We start from the raw sequence: 22,074 nt of genomic DNA, 5'->3' as shown, positions 1-22,074 counted from the left end.
GTGGGGTCTGTCCCGTAGTGGGGTCTCTCCCGGCGTGAGGTCTGTCCCGGCGTGGGGTCTGTCCCGGCGTGGGATGTGTCCCGGAGTGGGGTCTGTCCCAGCGTGGGATGTGTCCCGGCGTGGGGTCTGTCCCGGCGTGGGTATGTCCCGGCGTGAGGTCTGTCCCGGCGTGGGGTGTGTCCCGGCGTGGGGTCTGTCCCGGCGTGGGGTCTGTCCCGGCGTGGGGTCTGTCCCGGCGTGGGGTCTGTCCCGGCGTGAGGTCTGTCCCGGCGTGGGATCTGTCCTGGGGTCTGTCCCGGCGTGGGGTCTGTCCCGGTGTGGGGTCTTTCCTGGGGCTTGTCCCGGTGTGGAGCCTGTCCTGGCGTGGGGTCTGTCCCAGTGTGGGGTCTGTCCCGGTGAGAGGTCTGTCCCGGCGTGGGGTCTGTCCCGGCGTGAGGTCTGTCCCGGCGTGGCGTCTGTCCCGGCGTGGGATGTGTCCCGACGTGGGGTCTGTCCCGGCGTGGGGTCTGTCCCGGCGTGGGATGTGTCCCGGCATGGGATCTGACCCGGCGTGGGGTCTGTTCCGGTGTGGTGTCTGTCCCGGTGTGGTATCTGTCCTGGGTTCTGTCCCGGTGTGGGGTACGTCCCGCTGTGGGGTCTGTCGTGGGGCTTGTCCCGGTGTGGAGCCTGTCCTGGCGTGGGGTCTGTCCCGGCGTGAGGTCTGTCCCGGCGTGGGGTCTGTCCCGGCGTGGGTTCTGTCCCGGCGTGGGTTCTGACCCGGCGTGGGGTCTGTTCCGGTGTGGGGTCTGTCCCGGTGTGGGATCTGTCCTGGGGTCTGTCCCGGTGTGGGGTACGTCCCGCTGTGGGGTCTGTCCTGGGGCTTGTCCCGGTGTGGAGCCTGTCCCGGCGTGGGGTCTGTCCCGGTGTGGGGTCTGTCCCGGTGTGGGATCTGTCCCGGTGTGGGGTCTGTCCCGGTGTGGGGTCTGTCCCGGTGTGGGATCTGTCCTGGGGTCTGTCCCGGTGTGGGGTCTGTCCCGGTGTGGGATCTGTCCTGGGGTCTGTCCCGGTGTGGGGTCTGTCCCGGTGTGGGATCTGCCTGGGGTCTGTCCCGGTGTGGGGTACGTCCCGGTGTGGGGTCTGTCCTGGGGCTTGTCCCGGTGTGGGGTCTGTCCTGGGGCTTGTCCCGGTGTGGAGCGTGTCCTGGCGTGGGGTCTGTCCTGGGGCTTGTCCCGGTGTGGGGTCTGTCCCGGTGTGGGGTCTGTCCCGGTGTGGGGTCTGTCCCAGTGTGGGGTATTTCCCAGTGTGGGGTCTGTCCCGGTGTGGGGTCTGTCCCAGTGTGGGGTATTTCCCGGTGTGGGGTCTGTCCCGGTGTGGGGTCTGTCCCGGCATGGGGTCTGTCCCGGCGTGGGGTCTGTCCCGGCGTGGGATGTGTCCCGGCGTGGGGTCTGTCCCGGCGTGGGGTCTGTCCCGGCGTGGGGTCTGTCCCGGCGTGGGGTCTGTCCAGGCGTGAGGTCTGTCCCGGCGTGAGGCCTATCCCGGCGTGGGTTCTGTCCCGGCGTGCGGTCTGTCCCGGCGTGGGGTCTGTCCCGGCGTGAGGTCTGTCCCGGCGTGGGGTCTGTCCCGGCGTGGGGTCTGTCCCGGCGTGAGGTCTGTCCCGGCGTGGGGTCTGTCCCGGCGTGAGGTCTGTCCCGGCGTGGGGTCTGTCCCGGCGTGGGGTCTGTCCCGGCGTGGGGTCTGTCCCGGCGTGGGGTCTGTCCCGGCGTGGGATGTGTCCCGGCGTGGGGTCTGTCCCGGCGTGACGTCTGTCCCGGCGTGGGGTCTGTCCCAGCGTGAGGTGTGTCCCGGCGTGGGGTCTGTCCCGGCATGACGTCTGTCCCGGCGTGCGGTCTGTCCCGGCGTGGGGTCTGTCCCGGCGTGGGGTCTGTCCCGGCGTGAGGTCTGTCCCGGCGTGGGGTCTGTCCCGGCGTGGGGTCTGTCCCGGCGTGGGGTCTGTCCCGGCGTGGGGTCTGTCCCGGCGTGGGGTCTGTCCCGGCGTCGGGTGTGTCCCGGCGTGGGGTCTGTCCCGGCGTGGGGTCTGTCCCGGCGTGGGGTCTGTCCCGGCGTGGGGTCTGTCTCGGCGTGAGGTCTGTCCCGGCGTGGGGTCTGTCCCGGTGTAGGGTCTGTCTCGGCGTGAGGTCTGTCCCGGCGTGGGGTCTGTCCCGGTGTGGGGCCCCCCGGTGTAGGGTCTGTCCCGGTGTAGAGCATGTCCTGGTGTGGAGCGTGTCCCGGCGTGGGGTCTGTCTCGGCGTGAGGTCTGTCCCGGCGTGAGGTCTGTCCCGGCGTGAGGTCTGTCCCGGCGTGGGGTCTGTCCCGGCGTGGGGTCTGTCCCGGCGTGGGGTCTGTCCCGGCGTGGGATGTGTCCCGGAGTGGGGTCTGTCCCAGCGTGGGATGTGTCCCGGCGTGGGGTCTGTCCCGGCGTGGGGTATGTCCCGGCGTGAGGTCTGTCCCGGCGTGGGGTGTGTCCCGGCGTGGGGTCTGTCCCGGCGTGGGGTCTGTCCCGGCGTGGGGTCTGTCCCGGCGTGGGGTCTGTCCCGGCGTGAGGTCTGTCCCGGCGTGGGATCTGTCCTGGGGTCTGTCCCGGCGTGGGGTCTGTCCCGGTGTGGGGTCTTTCCTGGGGCTTGTCCCGGTGTGGAGCCTGTCCTGGCGTGGGGTCTGTCCCAGTGTGGGGTCTGTCCCGGTGAGAGGTCTGTCCCGGCGTGGGGTCTGTCCCGGCGTGAGGTCTGTCCCGGCGTGGCGTCTGTCCCGGCGTGGGATGTGTCCCGACGTGGGGTCTGTCCCGGCGTGGGGTCTGTCCCGGCGTGGGATGTGTCCCGGCATGGGATCTGACCCGGCGTGGGGTCTGTTCCGGTGTGGTGTCTGTCCCGGTGTGGTATCTGTCCTGGGTTCTGTCCCGGTGTGGGGTACGTCCCGCTGTGGGGTCTGTCGTGGGGCTTGTCCCGGTGTGGAGCCTGTCCTGGCGTGGGGTCTGTCCCGGCGTGAGGTCTGTCCCGGCGTGGGGTCTGTCCCGGCGTGGGTTCTGTCCCGGCGTGGGGTCTGACCCGGCGTGGGGTCTGTTCCGGTGTGGGGTCTGTCCCGGTGTGGGATCTGTCCTGGGGTCTGTCCCGGTGTGGGGTACGTCCCGGTGTGGGATCTGTCCTGGGGTCTGTCCCGGTGTGGGGTCTGTCCCGGTGTGGGATCTGCCTGGGGTCTGTCCCGGTGTGGGGTACGTCCCGGTGTGGGGTCTGTCCTGGGGCTTGTCCCGGTGTGGGGTCTGTCCTGGGGCTTGTCCCGGTGTGGAGCGTGTCCTGGCGTGGGGTCTGTCCTGGGGCTTGTCCCGGTGTGGGGTCTGTCCCGGTGTGGGGTCTGTCCCGGTGTGGGGTCTGTCCCAGTGTGGGGTATTTCCCGGTGTGGGGTCTGTCCCGGTGTGGGGTCTGTCCCAGTGTGGGGTATTTCCCGGTGTGGGGTCTGTCCCGGTGTGGGGTCTGTCCCGGCATGGGGTCTGTCCCGGCGTGGGGTCTGTCCCGGCGTGGGATGTGTCCCGGCGTGGGGTCTGTCCCGGCGTGGGGTCTGTCCCGGCGTGGGGTCTGTCCCGGCGTGGGGTCTGTCCAGGCGTGAGGTCTGTCCCGGCGTGAGGCCTGTCCCGGCGTGGGGTCTGTCCCGGCGTGCGGTCTGTCCCGGCGTGGGGTCTGTCCCGGCGTGAGGTCTGTCCCGGCGTGAGGTCTGTCCCGGCGTGGGGTCTGTCCCGGCGTGGGGTCTGTCCCGGCGTGAGGTCTGTCCCGGCGTGGGGTCTGTCCCGGCGTGAGGTCTGTCCCGGCGTGGGGTCTGTCCCGGCGTGGGGTCTGTCCCGGCGTGGGGTCTGTCCCGGCGTGGGGTCTGTCCCGGCGTGGGATGTGTCCCGGCGTGGGGTCTGTCCCGGCGTGACGTCTGTCCCGGCGTGGGGTCTGTCCCGGCGTGAGGTGTGTCCCGGCGTGGGGTCTGTCCCGGCATGACGTCTGTCCCGGCGTGCGGTCTGTCCCGGCGTGGGGTCTGTCCCGGCGTGGGGTCTGTCCCGGCGTGAGGTCTGTCCCGGCGTGGGGTCTGTCCCGGCGTGGGGTCTGTCCCGGCGTGGGGTCTGTCCCGGCGTGGGGTCTGTCCCGGCGTGGGGTCTGTCCCGGCGTGGGGTCTGTCCCGGCGTGGGGTCTGTCCCGGCGTGGGGTCTGTCCCGGCGTGGGGTCTGTCCCGGCGTGGGGTCTGTCCCGGCGTGGGGTCTGTCCCGGCGTGGGGTCTGTCCCGGCGTGGGGTCTGTCCCGGCGTGGAGTCTGTCCCGGCGTGGGGTCTGTCCCGGTGTAGGGTCTGTCTCGGCGTGAGGTCTGTCCCGGCGTGGGGTCTGTCCCGGTGTGGGGCCCCCCGGTGTAGGGTCTGTCCCGGTGTAGAGCATGTCCTGGTGTGGAGCGTGTCCCGGCGTGGGGTCTGTCTCGGCGTGAGGTCTGTCCCGGCGTGAGGTCTGTCCCGGCGTGAGGTCTGTCCCGGCGTGGGGTCTGTCCCGGCGTGGGGTCTGTCCCGGCGTGGGGTCTGTCCCGGCGTGGGATGTGTCCCGGCGTGGGGTCTGTCCTGGGGTCTGTCCCGGTGTGGGGTACGTCCCGCTGTGGGGTCTGTCCTGGGGCTTGTCCCGGTGTGGAGCCTGTCCTGGCGTGGGGTCTGTCCCGGTGTGGGGTCTGTCCCGGTGTGGGGTCTGTCCCGGTGTGGGGTCTGTCCCGTTGTGGGGTCTGTCCCGGCGTGAGGTCTGTCCCGGCGTGGGGTCTGTCCCGGCGTGGGATGTGTCCCGGAGTGGGGTCTGTCCCGGCGTGGGATGTGTCCCGGCGTGGGGTCTGTCCCGGCGTGGGGTATGTCCCGGCGTGAGGTCTGTCCCGGCGTGGGGTGTGTCCCGGCGTGGGGTCTGTCCCGGCGTGGGGTCTGTCCCGGCGTGGGGTCTGTCCCGGCGTGGGGTCTGTCCCGGCGTGAGGTCTGTCCCGGCGTGGGATCTGTCCTGGGGTCTGTCCCGGCGTGGGGTCTGTCCCGGTGTGGGGTCTTTCCTGGGGCTTGTCCCGGTGTGGAGCCTGTCCTGGCGTGGGGTCTGTCCCAGTGTGGGGTCTGTCCCGGTGAGAGGTCTGTCCCGGCGTGAGGTCTGTCCCGGCGTGAGGTCTGTCCCGGCGTGGGGTCTGTCCCGGCGTGGGATGTGTCCCGACGTGGGGTCTGTCCCGGCGTGGGGTCTGTCCCGGCATGGGATGTGTCCCGGCATGGGGTCTGACCCGGCGTGGGGTCTGTTCCGGCGTGGTGTCTGTCCCGGTGTGGGATCTGTCCTGGGGTCTGTCCCGGTGTGGGGTACGTCCCGCTGTGGGGTCTGTCCTGGGGCTTGTCCCGGTGTGGAGCCTGTCCTGGCGTGGGGTCTGTCCCGGCGTGGGGTCTGTCCCGGCGTGAGGTCTGTCCTGGCGTGGGGTCTGTCCCGGCGTGGGGTCTGTTCCGGCGTGGGGTCTGTCCCGGCGTGGGGTCTGTCCCGGCGTGGGGTCTGTCCCGGCATGGGGTCTGTCCCGGCGTGGGGTCTGTCCCGGCGTGGGGTCTGTCCCGGCGTGGGGTGTGTGCCCGGCGTGGGGTCTGTCCCGGCGTGGGGTCTGTCCCGGCGTGGGGTCTGTCCCGGCGTGGGGTCTGTCCCGGCGTGGGGTCTGTCTCGGCGTGAGGTCTGTCCCGGCGTGGGGTCTGTCCCGGTGTAGGGTCTGTCTCGGCGTGAGGTCTGTCCCGGCGTGGGGTCTGTCCCGGTGTGGGGCCCCCCGGTGTAGGGTCTGTCCCGGTGTAGAGCATGTCCTGGTGTGGAGCGTGTCCCGGCGTGGGGTCTGTCTCGGCGTGAGGTCTGTCCCGGCGTGAGGTCTGTCCTGGCGTGGGGTCTGTCCCGGCGTGGGGTCTGTCCCGGCGTGGGGTCTGTCCCGGCGTGGGATGTGTCCCGGCGTGGGGTCTGTCCTGGGGTCTGTCCCGGTGTGGGGTACGTCCCGCTGTGGGGTCTGTCCTGGGGCTTGTCCCGGTGTGGAGCCTGTCCTGGCGTGGGGTCTGTCCTGGCGTGGGGTCTGTCCCGGTGTGGGGTCTGTCCCGGTGTGGGGTCTGTCCCGGTGTGGGGTCTGTCCCGTTGTGGGGTCTCTCCCGGCGTGAGGTCTGTCCCGGCGTGGGGTCTGTCCCGGCGTGGGATGTGTCCCGGAGTGGGGTCTGTCCCGGCGTGGGATGTGTCCCGGCGTGGGGTCTGTTCCGGTGTGGTGTCTGTCCCGGTGTGGTATCTGTCCTGGGTTCTGTCCCGGTGTGGGGTACGTCCCGCTGTGGGGTCTGTCGTGGGGCTTGTCCCGGTGTGGAGCCTGTCCTGGCGTGGGGTCTGTCCCGGCGTGAGGTCTGTCCCGGCGTGGGGTCTGTCCCGGCGTGGGGTCTGTCCCGGCGTGGGGTCTGACCCGGCGTGGGGTCTGTTCCGGTGTGGGGTCTGTCCCGGTGTGGGATCTGTCCTGGGGTCTGTCCCGGTGTGGGGTACGTCCCGCTGTGGGGTCTGTCCTGGGGCTTGTCCCGGTGTGGAGCCTGTCCTGGCGTGGGGTCTGTCCCGGTGTGGGGTCTGTCCCGGTGTGGGATCTGTCCCGGTGTGGGGTCTGTCCCGGTGTGGGGTCTGTCCCGGTGTGGGGTCTGTCCCGGTGTGGGGTATTTCCCGGTGAGGGTTCTGTCCCGGTGTGGGGTCTGTCCCGGTGTGGGGTCTGTCCCGGTGTGAGGTCTGTCCCGGCGTGAGGTCTGTCCCGGCGTGGGGTCTGTCCCGGCGTGGGGTCTGTCCCGGCGTGGGGTCTGACCCGGCGTGGGGTCTGTTCCGGTGTGGGGTCTGTCCCGGTGTGGGATCTGTCCTGGGGTCTGTCCCGGTGTGGGGTACGTCCCGCTGTGGGGTCTGTCCTGGGGCTTGTCCCGGTGTGGAGCCTGTCCTGGCGTGGGGTCTGTCCCGGTGTGGGGTCTGTCCCGGTGTGGGATCTGTCCCGGTGTGCGGTCTGTCCCGGTGTGGGGTCTGTCCCGGTGTGGGGTCTGTCCCGGTGTGGGGTAATTCCCGGTGAGGGTTCTGTCCCGGTGTGGGGTCTGTCCCGGTGTGGGGTCTGTCCCGGTGTGAGGTCTGTCCCGGTGTGGGGTCTGTCCCGGCGTGGGGTCTGTCCCGGCGTGAGGTCTGTCCCGGCGTGGGGTCTGTCCCGGCGTGAGGTCTGTCCCGGCGTGGGGTCTGTCCCGGCGTGGGGTCTGTCCCGGCGTGAGGCCTGTCGCGGCGTGGGGTCTGTCACGGTGTGAGGTCTGTACCGGCGTGAGGTCTGTCCCGGCGTGGGATCTGTCCTGGGGTCTGTCCCGGTGTGGGGTCTGTCCCGGTGTGGGGTCTGTCCTGGGGCTTGTCCCGGTGTGGAGCCTGTCCTGGCGTGGGGTCTGTCCCGGTGTGGGGTCTGTCCCGGTGTGAGGTCTGTCCCGGCGTGGGGTCTGTCCCGGCGTGAGGTCTGTCCCGGCGTGGGGTCTGTCCCGGCGTGGGATGTGTCCCGGCGTGGGGTCTGTCCCGGCGTGAGGTCTGTCCCGGCGTGGGGTCTGTCCCGGCGTGGGGTCTGTCCCGACGTGGGGTCTGTCCCGGCGTGGGGTCTGTCCCGGCGTGGGGTCTGTCCCGGCGTGGGGTCTGTCCCGGCGTGGGGTCTGTCCCGGTGTGGGATCTGTCCTGGGGTCTGTCCCGGTGTGGGGTACGTCCCGCTGTGGGGTCTGTCCCGGTGTGGGGTATTTCCCGGTGAGGGTTCTGTCCCGGTGTGGGGTCTGTCCCGGTGTGGGGTCTGTCCCGGTGTGAGGTCTGTCCTGGTGTGGGGTCTGTCCCGTTGTGGGGTCTGTCCCGGCGTGGGATCTGTCCCGGCGTGGGTCCTGTCCCGACGTGGGATTTGTCCCGGCGTGGGGTCTGTCCCGGTGTGGGATCTGTCCTGGTGGGGTCCGTCCCGGCGTGGAGCGTGTCCCGGCGTGGGGTCCGTCCCGGCGTGGAACGTGTCCCAGTGTGGGATCTGTCCCGGTGTGGGGTCTGTCCCGGTGTGGGGTCTGTCCCGGTGTGAGGTCTGTCCCGGTGTGAGGTCTGTCCCGGTGTGGGATCTGTCCCGGTGTGGGGTCTGTCCCGGTGTGGCGTCTGTCCCGGTTTTCGGTCTGTCCCGGCGTGGGGTCTGTCCCGGTGTGGGGTCTGTCCCGGCGTGGGGTCAGTCCCGGTGTGGGGTCTGTCCCGGTTTTCGGTCTGTCCCGGTTTTCGGTCTGTCCCGGTGTGGGGTCTGTCCCGGTTTTCGGTCTGTCCCGGTGTGGGGTCTGTCCCGGTGTGGGATCTGTCCCGGTGTGGGGTGTGTCCCGGTTTTCGGTCTGTCCCGGTGTGGGATCTGTCCTGGTGTGGGGTCTGTCCTGGTGTGGGGTATGTCCCGGTTTTTGGTCTGTCCCGGTGTGGGGTCTGTCCCGGTTTTTGGTCTGTCCCGGTGTGGGGTCTGTACCGGTTTTTGGTCTGTCCCGGCGTGGGGTTTGTCCCGGTGTGGGGTCTGTCCCGGTGTGGGGTCTGTCCCGGTTTTTGGTCTGTCCCGGCGTGGGGTCTGTCCCGGCGTTGGGTCTGTTCCGGCGTGGGGGTCTGTCCCGGCGTGGGGTCTGTCCCGGCGTGGGGTCTGTCCCGGCGTGGGGTCTGTCCCGGCGTGGGGTCTGTCCCGGCGTGGGGTCTGTCCCGGCGTGGGGTCTGTCCAGGCGTGGGGTCTGTCCCGGCGTGGGGTCTGTCCCGGTGTGGGATGTGCCCCGGCGTGAGGTCTGTCCCGGTGTGGGGCCCCCCGGTGTGGGGTCTGTCCCGGTGTGGAGCATGTCCCGGCGTGGGGTCTGTCCCGGTGTGGAACATGTCCCGGTGTGGGGCCCCCCGGTGTGGGGTCTGTCCTGGTGTGGAACATGTCCCGGTGTGGAGCGTGTCCCGGCGTGGGGTCTGTCCCAGTGTGGAGCGCGTCCCGGTGTGGGGCCCCCCGGTGTGGGGTCTGTCCTGGTGTGGAGCGTGTCCCGGCGTGGGGTCTGTCCCGGTGTGGAGCGTGTCCCGGCGTGGGGTCTGTCCCGGTGTGGAGCGTGTCCCGGCGTGGGGTCTGTCCCGGTGTGGAGCGTGTCCCGGTGTGGGGTCTGTCCCGGTGTGGAGCATGTCCCGGCGTGGGGTCTGTCCCGGTGTGGAACATGTCCCGGTGTGGGGCCCCCCGGTGTGGGGTCTGTCCTGGTGTGGAACATGTCCCGGTGTGGAGCATGTCCCGGCGTGGGGTCTGTCCCGGTGTGGAACATGTCCCGGTGTGGGGCCCCCCGGTGTGGAGCATGTCCCGGCGTGGGGTCTGTCCCGGTGTGGAACATGTCCCGGTGTGGGGCCCCCCGGTGTGGGGTCTGTCCTGGTGTGGAGCGTGTCCCGGCGTGGGGTCTGTCCCGGTGTGGAGCATGTCCCCGTGTGGGGCCCCCTGGTTTGGGCCCTTTGGGGGGCTGGTCCGTCTCCTCCCACTTGGCCTAACACCCTCCAAATTGCGCAGACTCACCCAGTACAGAAGGAGACCACTCGGCCCAGCGTGTGTGTGCCGGCTCTCGGGACATCTCTTTCCTTTGATAATATTCATCCAAAGCTATCCCGACGCTCTGGCAATGGCCGGCCGGCTGATTTTCTCCTCCTCTTCTTACCCTTCAGTGTCGACTTGGTCCATGCCCAACTGCACGTGGCGGAGGGGAAGAGCTTACCGGAGCTCGGGCTGAAGCAAGAGACCATTCGCATCAACGGCTCAGCCATCCAGTGCCGGATTACCACCGAGGACCCAGCTCGGGGCTTCCAACCAGACACCGGCCGAATCGAGGTAACAGAAACCACCCAGCCTTGACCCCTGTGGTGAAGTTCAACAGGGCAACATCGGGGGCTAATTTTAGCCTAACATGGCGGGGCGGGGCACCCAGGGGATTGGGGGGGCGAGGGGAGGCACCGGTTTGGTACCCCGCCCAATATTGCTCTCCGTTGACATCAATTGGTCCGGGTTAATATTGCCTCGGGGCTGGGTTAGAGGGAAAGGAATGATTTGCTGCTGGGACCAGATAGGATGCCTGCCTCTGTCACATTCTGTACCCTGAAGTGAAGCTTATCCCGTCTTATTTAGTCGCTGGTGAATCCTTTGTGGTGAGCTGCCTCATTGAAGCAGGGTGAAATGTCGAGCTCCCTGTTATTTTCTGCAGTGTGGCAATGGATTGTTCTGCGGCTGCATTATGTATTGGGTGCAATGCACGGAGTGAATGTGATGCAGTCGCGACGTATAGACATCCAATTGGTATTCCGGCAAATGTTTTATTGGAATCAGAATTTCGTTCCACTTCGATGCAGTTCAACGCGAAGGACGATTTGCATTTATATAGTGCCTTTAATGTCAAAAAAATGGCCTGAGGCTCTTCGCTGAGGAGTAACTAAAAGAGACACGTGTCCCAGGAAGAAATCAGGAGAATGTGAGCTTTGTCAAAGAAGCGAGTTTTAAAGGGGCTCTCGTAAACACGCTCCCGAAACCGGCCTGCTTTCAAAAACGCAATTAAAAAAACCCACCCGTTCCACAATGCTTTTAGCCTTGGTCATAATTCCTGCACTTACTGCTCAGCGATCGTCTCACCCTCTTGGAAAGAGATCTAGGCTGTGCTTTTACGAGCAGAGAGGGGTGACCGAGTGTCACAGGTATGGGATTTCTGGGCCAATCTGTTTTAGTGATGTTGCTTGAGGGGTAAATATTGCCCGTGGCCGCCACTCGCGAGACCCTCGGTGCAGCGGGAGCTGGTGCAGGAGGGCGACAGCAGCGAAGACTGACATCACCAAGGTCCAGGTCGCTGATTGGAGCGTGGGCAGGTACAGCAGGAGCGGCGAGGTCGGGGCGAAGGAGCGGCGAGAGACTGTGGAGGGACGTGATCGGGGCCGGGGGAGGCGCGAGTTCGGGGCCAGGGGCCCAGGGGCAGCACGGGCAGAGCCCACACTGCGATATGTGAGCGCACTAGGTCTGTGCAGCAGAACAGGTCTCCAGTCGTCCTGGTTAACCCTTGTCACTGGACCAAGACCTAGCTCTGTCAAGCCCGTGTCCTTGCCACTGGACCAAGGCCTGGCTCTGTCAAGCCCGTGTTAAAAAAACCCACCCACAGGCATCTTCCACCCTTCAGGATGTCGTTCAGGTCCTTCATTGAAACACCTGTGAACTTATCCTCTCATTGGCATGGAAGCAAGTCATCCTCGCTTCGAGGGACCGCCTATGATGATGATGGGGTGCGTTTGTGCTTGAAGAGAAACAGGCCTACAACAGTGGACCTCAACTCTCTGACACCTGCCTCCCCCCCCCCCTGCCCCACCCCTCCTCCCCCCACTCAGTCCCTGTGACAGAGGTTCCCCCAGGAAATGTGGAATGTACCCATAAGGTACAATTGGGAGGCAGAGCTTGCCTCAAACTGCTTCCTTGGATATTCCCCATCAAGCCGATGAATTTATTTTTATGAACTGGCCCAAATGAGATCATGTTCACTAGTCGCTGTTAGACAGAGGAACCAGGGTTAATATTCTCCGAAGGCTTCAATGTCTGGTTGGCCCAACCTGCTACCTTTTCAAAATGGCAGCGAGCCTGTTAACTGGCAGGGGGGGGGTGCGGAGTATTCTTTATTCCGTGCTGTTTTCTTCTAAACATGAGCAGAACTGCTTGCTCACCGTTTCCAGGGAGCTCAGCTGTGTCTGCTTTAGTTTCGTCAATTCTCATCCTTGTTTTCAAATTCCTCCATGGCCCTCGTCCCCTACTCTCTATCTTTGTAACCTCCCCAAGCCCCCCCGAGATCTCCGCGCTCCTCCAATTCTGGCCTCTCGCGCATCCCCCCGATTTCCATCGCTCAACCATCGGCGGCCGTGCCTTCATCTGCCTGGGCCCCAAGCTCTGCCTCTCCACCGCTCTCGCCTTTAAGAGCTACCTCTTTGAACAAGCTTTTGTCCTGATATCTCCCAATGCAGCTCGCTGTCAAATCTTGTTCGGTAATCGCTCCTGTGAAGCGCCGCGGGATGTTTTACTACGTTAAAGGCACTAGACAAATGCAAGTTGTAGTTGCTGCTCCGTATCATCATCATCAAATCTTTTCTTAAGCCACTTCACCATATTCATTGTGGGGAGAACACTCGAGGTGTAACAGCGAGAACATTTCAAGCCTCAAGAAATAGCAATCTGCTGTAAATTGCTAAGCGCAAATGTTTTTTCACTTCAGACAGGTAACCAAGGCATTATATCTGTGGTGTGAGGTGGTGCACAGTCATCAATACGTCTTCAGTCTTGTGTCAGCTTTCTGTTGATTTTCTTTGCTGTAAATAAACGGACGCCAAGGGTTTCAAAGCAGCAACGTCAGACCCATTTCTTACATTAACCACTCGTGTGATGTTCAGTAGAAAGAAGAAAGACATGCATTTATATAGCGCCTTTCACGACCACCGGACCTCTCAAAGCGTGTTACAGCCAATGCAGTATTTTGGAGTGCAGTCACTGTTGTAATGTGGGAAACGCAGCAGCCAATTTGCGCACAGCAAGCTGCCACAAACAGCAATGTGATAATGACCCAAATCATCTGTTTTGTTTCGCTGGTTGAGGGATAAATATTGGCCCCAGGACACCGCTGAGAACTCCCCTGCTCTTCTTCAAAATAGTGCCGTGGGATCTTTACTTTCACCTGAGAGGGCAGACGGGACCTCGGTTTAACGTCTCATCCAAAAGACGGTACCTCCAACAGTGCGGCGCTCCCTCAGTACCGCCCCTCCGACAGTGCGGCGCTCCCTTAGTACCGCCCCTCTGACAGTGCGGCGCTCCCTCAGTACTGCCCCTCCGACAGTGCTGCGCTCCCTCAGTACTGCCCCTCCGACAGTGCGGCGCTCCCTCAGTACTGCCCCTCCGACAGTGCGGCGCTCCCTCAGTACTGCCCCTCCGACAGTGCGGCGCTCCCTCAGTACTGCCCCTCTGACAGTGCGGTGCTCCCTCAGTACTGCATTGGAGTGTCAGCCTAGATTTTTGTGCTCTAGTCCCTGGAGTGGGACTCGAACCCACGACCCGCTGACTCAGAGGCGAGTGTGCTGCCCACTGAGCCACGGCTGACATAGGAGTAAGAGGTGTTACCATGTGATAGTTTCAGAAATGGACGCCAGGACCCACATACGTTGAGCCCTGACCATAAGCAGAGGTTTCCAGTGCCCTATCTGACGGCCGGATTCACTTCCTGCTCCAGAGTGAAGCACAGGCACAGAGGAGGCCCCATCCTGGGATTTGAGAGAGTTAATCGGGAGAGTCTGTTTCCACTGACAGGAGGGTCAGTGCTTTGGAGAGGGTGCCGAAGTGATTTACTAAGTACCAGGGATGAGAGACTTCAGTTGTGTGGAGAGACGAGAGAATCACAGAAATTTACAGCATGGAAGGAGACCATGCTACCCAGCCTAATCCCACTTTCCAGCTCTCGGTCCGTAGCCCTGTAGGTTACAAGTGCACATCCAAGTACTTTTTAAATGTGGTGAGGGTTTCTGCCTCTACCACCCTTTCAGGCAGTGAGTTCCAGACCCCCACCACCCTCTGGGCGAAGACATTTCCCCTCAAATCCCCTCGAAACCTCCCCCCAATTACTTTAAATCTGTGCCCCCTGGTTGTTGACCCCTCTGCCAAGGGAAATAGGTTCGTCCTATCCACTCTATCCAGGCCCCTCATAATTTTATACACCTCAATCACGTCTTCCCTCAGCCTCCTCTGTTCCAAAGAAAACAACCTATCCAATCTTTCCTCATGGCCAAAATTCTCCAGTCCCGGCAACATCCTCGTAAATCCCAGAAGCTGGAGTTGTTCTCCGTGGAGCAGAGAAGGTTAAGGGGTGATTTAATCGAGGTGTTCAAAATCATGAAGGGTTTTGATGGAGTAGATGAGGAGCAACTGTTCCTGGGGCAGGAGGGTCGGTAACCAGAGGGACACAGATTGACGGTAATCGGCGATGGAACCAGAGGGGGAGATGGGGAGAATGTTTTTACGCAGCGAGTTGTTGTGATCGGGAACGCGCTGCCTGAAAGGGCGGTGGGAGCAGATTCAATCATAACTTTCAAACGGGGAATTGGATAAATCGGGACGTGCCCCACACCGGGACAGACCCCACACCGGGACACACACCACACCGGGACAGACCCCACACCGGGACGTAAGCCGGGACAGACCCCACACCGGGATGTAAGCCGGGACACACCCCACACCGGGACAGACCCCACACCGGGACAGACCCCACACCAGGACGTAAGCCGGGACACACCCCACACCGGGACACACCCCACACCGGGACATAACCCACGCCGGAGTTTCCCTCCTGTGAACCAAGTGCTTGCCGGTCCCACGCGGGTTCGCTAGCCCCCTCCGGCGTGAGTGCTGGGATCGTGCGTCGTGGAAATTCAACATTTGTCTCCTAAATCTGTCAGAAGTGGAGCTGTGTGGATGGGAGCAGGATCCATTCAGTCCCTCAAGCCTGTCCTGCCATTCGATCAGATCATGACTGATCTGCACCTTAACTCTATTCACCCACCTGTGCTCCGTATCACGCATAGAATCATAGGGGTGGAAATTAGCTCGCGCCTCTGTTGCGGCATTAATCCAGGCGGGGCCCAGGGGCAGCACAGGCCCAGGGGCAGCACAGGCCCAGGAGAGCCGAGGGCCCAGGGGCCCTGGGGCAGCACGGGGCCCAGGGACGGCACAGTCCCAGGAAAGCCGAGGGTCCAGGGGCCCAGGGGCAGCACGGGGCCCAGGGGCGGCACAGGCCCAGGAGAGCCGAGGGCCCAGGGTCAGCACGGGGCCCAGGGTCAGCACGGGGCCCAGGAGAGCCGAGGGCCCAGGGTCAGCACGGGGCCCAGGGGCAGCACGGGCCCAGCCCACACTGTGCGATATGTGAGCGCACTAGGTCCGTGCAGCAGAGCTGGTCTCCAGTCGTCCTGGTTAACCCTTGCCACTGGACCAAGACCTCGCTCTGTCAAGCCCGTGTGGTGGCTGGTATGCAACGGTCACCCCACGTTAAAACAATCCACACACAGGCATCTTCCATCCTTCAAGATGTAGTTCGGGGTCCGGAATATTAGGTCCTTCATTGAAACACCTGAGAACTCATCCCTTTTCGGCGTGGAAGCAAGTCATCCTCGTTACGAGGGACTGCCTATGATGATGATGACCCGGGGCGCTAACAAAGGCAGCAACAAACCGAAAATGCAGCCCTACTTTAGAGTAATACAGCACAGGGGGAGGCCATTGGGCCCATCGAGCCTGTGCCGGCTCTGTGACAGAGCGATCCAATCAGTCCCACTCCCCCCTGCGCTTTCCCCACAGCCCTATATAGTTTGCCTTTTCAACTATTTATCCAATTCCCTGTTTGAAAGTCACTATTGAATCTGCTCCCACCGCCCTTTCAGGCAGCGCGTTCCCGATCACAACAACTCGCTGCGTAAAAACATTCTCCTCATCTCCCCCTCTGGTTCCATCGTCAATCTGTGTCCCTCTGGTTACCCACCCTCCTGCCCCCCGGGAACAGTTGCTCCCCATCTACTCCATCAAAACCCCATATCATGTGCAACACCTCGATTAAATATAACAAACATCTATTGATTTCAATCTTGAAAATGTCAATTGACCCCAAAGCCCCACCACCCCCACACATACAACCACAGCCTTTCAGGAACAACGAGCTCCAGGTTTGCTCAACAAGGGTTCAACTATCGGCAGGGTTTGCACCTTTATCGAGAGTTGTTGGGAGGGAAGGAAGTTCTTGGCTTGAGTGAAGGCAACTTTCGCAGCCGGAGTTCAACTTTAGATCGGAGAAGAATGAAAGACTTGCATTTATATAGCGCCCTGCATGACCTCCGGACATCTCAAGGAGCTTCACAGCCAATGAAGTACTGTAGGAGTGTAGTCACTGCTGTAATGTGCGAGACTGCGAGACCCACACATTGGAGTTCAGAAGAATGAGAGGTGATCTTATTGAAACAGATGACATAATGAGGGGGCTCGACAAGGTGGATGCAGAGAGGATGTATCCACTCATCGGGGAAACTAAAACTAGGGGACATAGTCTTCGAATAAGGGACCACCCATTTAAAACTGAGATGAGGAGAAATTTCTTCTCTCGGAGGGTTGTAAATCTGTGGAATTCTCTGCCCCAGAGAGCTGTGGAGGCTGGGTCATTGAATATACTTAAGGTGGAGATAGACAGATTTTTGAGCGATAAGGGAGTGAAGGGTTATGGGGAGCGGGCGGGGAAGTGGAGCTGAGTCCATGATCAGATCAACCTGATCTTATTGAATGGCGGAGCAGGCTCGAGGGGCCGAATGGCTGACTCCTGCTCCTATTTCTTATGTTCTTAGTAGATCCAGAAAGGATTCGGAAGAAGGTGTAGCAGTAAGAGGATATGTGCGAGAGACAAATTAGTTTGGTAACATTTTTTAAATAAATAAATTCATTGAGCCATCAAAAGGCCTGTGGTGATTGAGTCGTCACACAGAGAGAGAGAGACGAAGGCTGTTCAGCGAGGGTATGGCCCCAGGAGATGAATCACATTCTGTGCAAAGTGTGAAATCAAAGCTCCCGCGAAGGGAGAGCTATCAGAGAGACGGTCACCCCCGGGTCACCTCGGCCCACTTTCAAGTCTGCAGCCGAGCCTTCTCAATTCACAGTCTCTTGATTCAAATTATCTGATGGTGCAAAGTTTTTTTCTTTGCTGTGGTAATTTAAATGATTGGATCATTTACATTCTGCAGCACAGGGAGCAGCGGCTTGTGAGTTATCGGGAGTAGGTTGAAGTCGCGGTGGAGTGTTGGGATGTGGGTCCCGATGGGAGCTAACTGGAGAGGGCAACGCCAGTTGACCATTGAAGCACGCCGGGAGGCAGCAGTACCACCGTGTACAACCCTCACTCTCCGGGATTACCCGGTGGCAATAGAGGGCAGCGGTGGGGAGGCATAGGGCCCTGGTATTGTGGGGGGAATAGGGCCCTGGTATTGGGGGGGGGGAATAGGGCCCTGGTATTGTGGGGGGAATAGGGCCCTGGTATTGGGGGGGGGAATAGGGCCCTGGTATTGTGGGGGGAATAGGGCCCTGGTATTGGGGAGGCATAGGGCCCTGGTATTGTGGGGGGAATAGGGCCCTGGTATTGGGGGGGGGAATAGGGCCCTGGTATTGTGGGGGGAATAGGGCCCTGGTATTGGGGGGGCATAGGGCCCTGGTATTGGGGGGGGGAAATAGGGCCCTGGTATTGGGGGGGGAATAGGGCCCTGGTATTGGAGGGGGGGGAATAGGGCCCTGGTATTGGGGGGGGGGGGAAATAGGGCCCTGGTATTGGGGGGGCATAGGGCCCTGGTATTGGAGGGGGGGGCTAGGGTCCTGGTATTGGGGGGGGAATAGGGCCCTGATATTGGGGGGAGGGGATAGGGCCCTGATATTGGGGGGGGGGATAGGGCCCTGGTATTGGGGGGGGGGGGGTGGGACTCTGGTATTGGGGGGGGTGGGACTCTGGTATTGGGGGGGTGGGGCCCTGATATGGGGGGGGGGGGATAGGGCCCTGGTATTGGGGGGGGGGTGGGACTCTGGTATTGGGGGGGTGGGGCCCTGATATTGGGGGGGGCTATGGCCCTGGTATTGCGGGGGGGGTGGGACCCTGGTATTGGGGGGGGGGCTAGGACCCTGGTATTGGGGGGGGGGGCTAGGGCCCTGATATTGGGGGGGGGGGGCTGATATTTGGGGGGGGGCTAGGGCCCTGGTATTGGGGGGGGGCTAGGGTCCTGGTATTGGGGGGGGTAGGGCCCTAGTATTGGGGGGCGGGGGGGATAGGGCCCTGGTATTGGGGGGGGGGCCTAGGGTCCTGGTATTGGGGGGGGGGGGGCTAGGGCCCTGGTATTGGGAGGGGGGGCTAGGACCCTGGTATTGGGGGGCGGGGGGGATAGGGCCCTGGTATTGGGGGAGGCTAGGGCCCTGGTATTGGGGGGGGCTAGGGCCCTGGTATTGGGGGGGGGCTAGGGCCCTGGTATTGGGGGGGGCTAGGACCCTGGTATTGGGGGGCGGGGGGGATAGGGCCCTGGTATTGGGGGGGGCTAGGGCCCTGGTATTGGAGGGGGGCTAGGGCCCTGGTATTGGGGGGGGCTCGGGCCCTGGTATTGGGGGGGGGCTAGGGCCCTGGTATTGGGGGGGGCTAGGGCCCTGGTATTGGGGGGGGGGCTAGGAACCTGGTATTGAGGGGGGGTGGGACCCTGGTATTGGAGGGGGCTAGGACCCTGGTATTGAGGGGGGGGTGGGGCCCTGATATTGGGGGGGGGCTAGGGCCCTCGTATTGTGGGGGGGGGGCTAGGGTCCTGGTATTGGGGGGGCTAGGGCCCTGGTATGGGGGGAGCTCGGACCCTGGTTGTGCGGGGGGGCTAGGCTCCTGGTACTGGGGTGGGGGGCTAGGACCCTGGTATTTGGGGGGCGGGGGGGATAGGACCCTGGTATTGGGGGGGGTTAGGGCCCTGGTATTGGAGGGGCTAGGGCCCTGGTATTGGGGGGGGGGGCTAGGGTCCTGGTATTGGGATGGGGGGATAGGGCCCTGGAATTGCGGGGGGCGGGTTAGGGCCCTGGTACTGAGGGGTTGGGAGTTAGTGCCCTGGTATTGCGGGGGGGGGGGTGGTTAGTGCCCTGGTATTGGGGGGGGCGGATAGGGCCCTGGTATTGGGGGGGAGGTTAGTGCCCTGGTATTGGGGGGGGGGGGGGTTAGTGCCCTAGTATTGGGGGGAGGCGGATAGGGCCCTGGTATTGCGGGGGGGGGGGGGCGGGGTTAGTGCCCTGGTATTGCGGGGGATTGGGGGTTAGGGCCCTGGTATTGGTGGGGGGGAGGGGGTTCGGGCCCTGGTATTTGGGGGGGGGGGTTAGTGCCCTGGTATTGGGGGGAGGCGGATAGGACCCTGGTATTGGGGGGGGGAGGTGGATAGGGCCCTGGTATTGGTGGGGGGGGGGGGGGGGGTTAGTGCCCTGGTATTGGGGGGCGGCGGATAGGGCCCTGGTATTGCGGGGGGGGGGGCGGGGTTAGTGCCCTGGTATTGGGGGGGAGGGGGTTAGGGCCTTGGTATTGGGGGGGGGGGGTTAGGGCCCTGGTATTGGGGGAGGGGTTAGGGTGCTGGTATTGCGGGGGGGGGTTAGATCCCTGGTATTTCGGGGGGCTAGGGCCCTGGTATTGGGGTGTGGGGATAGAAGCCGGAGCCCATTGTGCAGCAGTTTCTGTCGCCAGTCTCTGCGAAGGGAAGGGACAGCTCTGCTACTTCCAGCAATGAACAGGAGTAGTGCCACAAGGTGCTGGTGTGCCCAGAGCTGGGGGCCAGTGGGGAGCACGGTACGGGGGTGTACCCTAACCACGCCTCATTCTGCAGCCTTCGAATAGCAACAAAACTGCAAGGAGGGGCCGGGCACTGTGGGTGAAGCCCACCTTGCCACCCTTGCTTAATTCACCCCGGGCCTTCGGCCCCTTCCCCCGGCCCCATCAATGTGCCAAGTGGGCAGGGAAATGGCGACTGAAGAAGTTGGAGGGAAAGCCAGCACTGAATCGTTGCTATTCTCATGTCTCGATATTGATGCAGCTACTGGGCTCGCAGACGAGGGAGCAGCTCACTGTGGCTCAATGCTTTGTCTGATGGACACCAAGGGTCCTACAAGCCCATAGTGTAGTTTGCCCACGTCGGAGAATGGGTCTCGGGGACTTTTGTGCAAATTCTGTCTCTTCCAGTGTCTTACAAGCAAATGTGACATTAAAATTAATTGACCTGCCTGAAGGCACGTGGCTTGCGAGTCCGTGTATGTGTACAGTTTTCATGCTCGGGGTTGTTTTGAGATGACATTGAGCTCTGCGATGATGATTGATGTAAAAATCTCTTTATTAACAGAAGCACAAAGCAGCCCAAAAAGGCAGGCAGAGCTGTAAGACTGTAGGTATGATGGAGCGTGTCGGGGTTGCCCCTTTCCAACAACAACTTCGACTAATACAGCACCTTTACCCCACTGAAACGACCAAAGGTGCTTCACAGGAGCATTACCAGACAAAATCTGACACCGGGCCACATAAGGAGATATTGGTACAAAAGCTAAATACTGCGGATGCTGGAATCCCAACTAAAAACAGAAAATGCTGGAAATCCCAGCGGGTCAGGCAGCATCTGTGGGGAGAGAAACAGAGTTAACGTTATTAGGACAGGCTTGGTCAAAGAGGGAGGTTTTAAGGAGGGTCCTAAAGTTGGAGAGAGAGGCAGAGAGGTTTGGGGAGGGAGTTCCAGAGCTTGGGGACCAGGCAGCTGAAGGCACGGCCACCGATGGTGGAGTGATGGAAATCGGGGATGCTCAAGAGGGCAGAATTGGAGGAGCGCAGAGATCTCAGGGGGTTGTGGTTGCCAGAGGAGGTTACAGAGATAGGGAGGGGGTGAGGGCCATGGAGGGACTTGTAAACAAGGATGAGAATTTTGAAATCGAGGCGTTGCTTAACCGGGATCCAATGTAGGTCAGCGAGCTAGGGGTTGATGGGTGAGCAGGACTCAGTGCGAGTTAGGACACGGGGCAGTGAGCACAAGGGGTGATGGGTGAGCAGGACTCAGTGCGAGTTAGGACACGGGGCAGTGAGCACAAGGGGTGATGGGTGAGCAGGACTCAGTGCGAGTTAGGACACGGGGCAGTGAGCACAGGGGGTGATGGGTGAGCAGGACTCAGTGCGAGTTAGGACACGGGGCAGTGAGCACAGGGGGTGATGGGTGAGCAGGACTCAGTGCGAGTTATGACACGGGGCAGCGAGCACAGGGGGTGATGGGTGAGCAGGACTCAGTGCGAGTTAGGACACGGGGCAGTGAGCACAGGGGGTGATGGGTGAGCAGGACTTGGTGCGAGTTAGGACACGGGGCAGTGAGCACAGGGGGTGATGGGTGAGCAGGACTCAGTGCGAGTTAGGACACGGGGCAGTGAGCACAGGGGGTGATGGGTGAGCAGGACTCAGTGCGAGTTATGACACGGGGCAGCGAGCACAGGGGGTGATGGGTGAGCAGGACTCAGTGCGAGTTAGGACACGGGGCAGTGAGCACAGGGGGTGATGGGTGAGCAGGACTCAGTGCGAGTTAGGACACGGGGCAGTGAGCACAGGGGGTGATGGGTGAGCAGGACTTGGTGCGAGTTAGGACACGGGGCAGTGAGCACAAGGGGTGATGGGTGAGCAGGACTCAGTGCGAGTTAGGACACGGGGCAGTGAGCACAAGGGGTGATGGGTGAGCAGGACTCAGTGCGAGTTAGGACACGGGACAGCGAGCACAGAGGGTGATGGGTGAGCAGGACTCAGTGCGGGTTAGGACACGGGGCAGTGAGCACAGGGGGTGATGGGTGAGCAGGACTCAGTGCGAGTTAGGACACGGGGCAGTGAGCACAGGGGGTGATGGGTGAGCAGGACTTGGTGCGAGTTAGGACACGGGGCAGTGAGCACAGGGGGTGATGGGTGAGCAGGACTCAGTGCGAGTTAGGACACGGGGCAGTGAGCACAGGGGGTGATGGGTGAGCAGGACTCAGTGCGAGTTAGGACACGGGGCAGTGAGCACAGGGGGTGATGGGTGAGCAGGACTCAGTGCGAGTTATGACACGGGGCAGCGAGCACAGGGGGTGATGGGTGAGCAGGACTCAGTGCGAGTTAGGACACGGGGCAGTGAGCACAGGGGGTGATGGGTGAGCAGGACTCAGTGCGAGTTAGGACACGGGGCAGTGAGCACAGGGGGTGATGGGTGAGCAGGACTTGGTGCGAGTTAGGACACGGGGCAGTGAGCACAAGGGGTGATGGGTGAGCAGGACTCAGTGCGAGTTAGGACACGGGGCAGTGAGCACAAGGGGTGATGGGTGAGCAGGACTCAGTGCGAGTTAGGACACGGGACAGCGAGCACAGGGGGTGATGGGTGAGCAGGACTCAGTGCGAGTTAGGACACGGGGCAGTGAGCACAGGGGGTGATGGGTGAGCAGGACTCAGTGCGAGTTAGGACACGGGGCAGTGAGCACA

The 22,074-nt window shown here is 62.9% G+C and overlaps 1 protein-coding gene across 1 annotated transcript in view; it reads left to right on the top strand.

The window, feature by feature from the left end:
* LOC139239369 (pyruvate carboxylase, mitochondrial-like) overlaps positions 1–22,074 on the top strand; it is a 1,004,568-nt gene that overhangs the window by 82,734 nt on the left and 899,760 nt on the right. Inside the window, exon 2 of the mRNA XM_070868045.1 lies at positions 9,689–9,851. Within this exon, the coding sequence (XP_070724146.1) occupies positions 9,689–9,851 (163 nt within the window). The remainder of the gene's footprint in view (positions 1–9,688; positions 9,852–22,074) is intronic.

This window comes from Pristiophorus japonicus, chromosome 27, assembly GCF_044704955.1.
Source record: "Pristiophorus japonicus isolate sPriJap1 chromosome 27, sPriJap1.hap1, whole genome shotgun sequence".
Lineage (NCBI taxonomy): Eukaryota > Metazoa > Chordata > Chondrichthyes > Pristiophoridae > Pristiophorus > Pristiophorus japonicus.
Note: the sequence above shows the minus strand (reverse complement) of the source record. Positions and strands in the feature narration are given on the sequence as shown.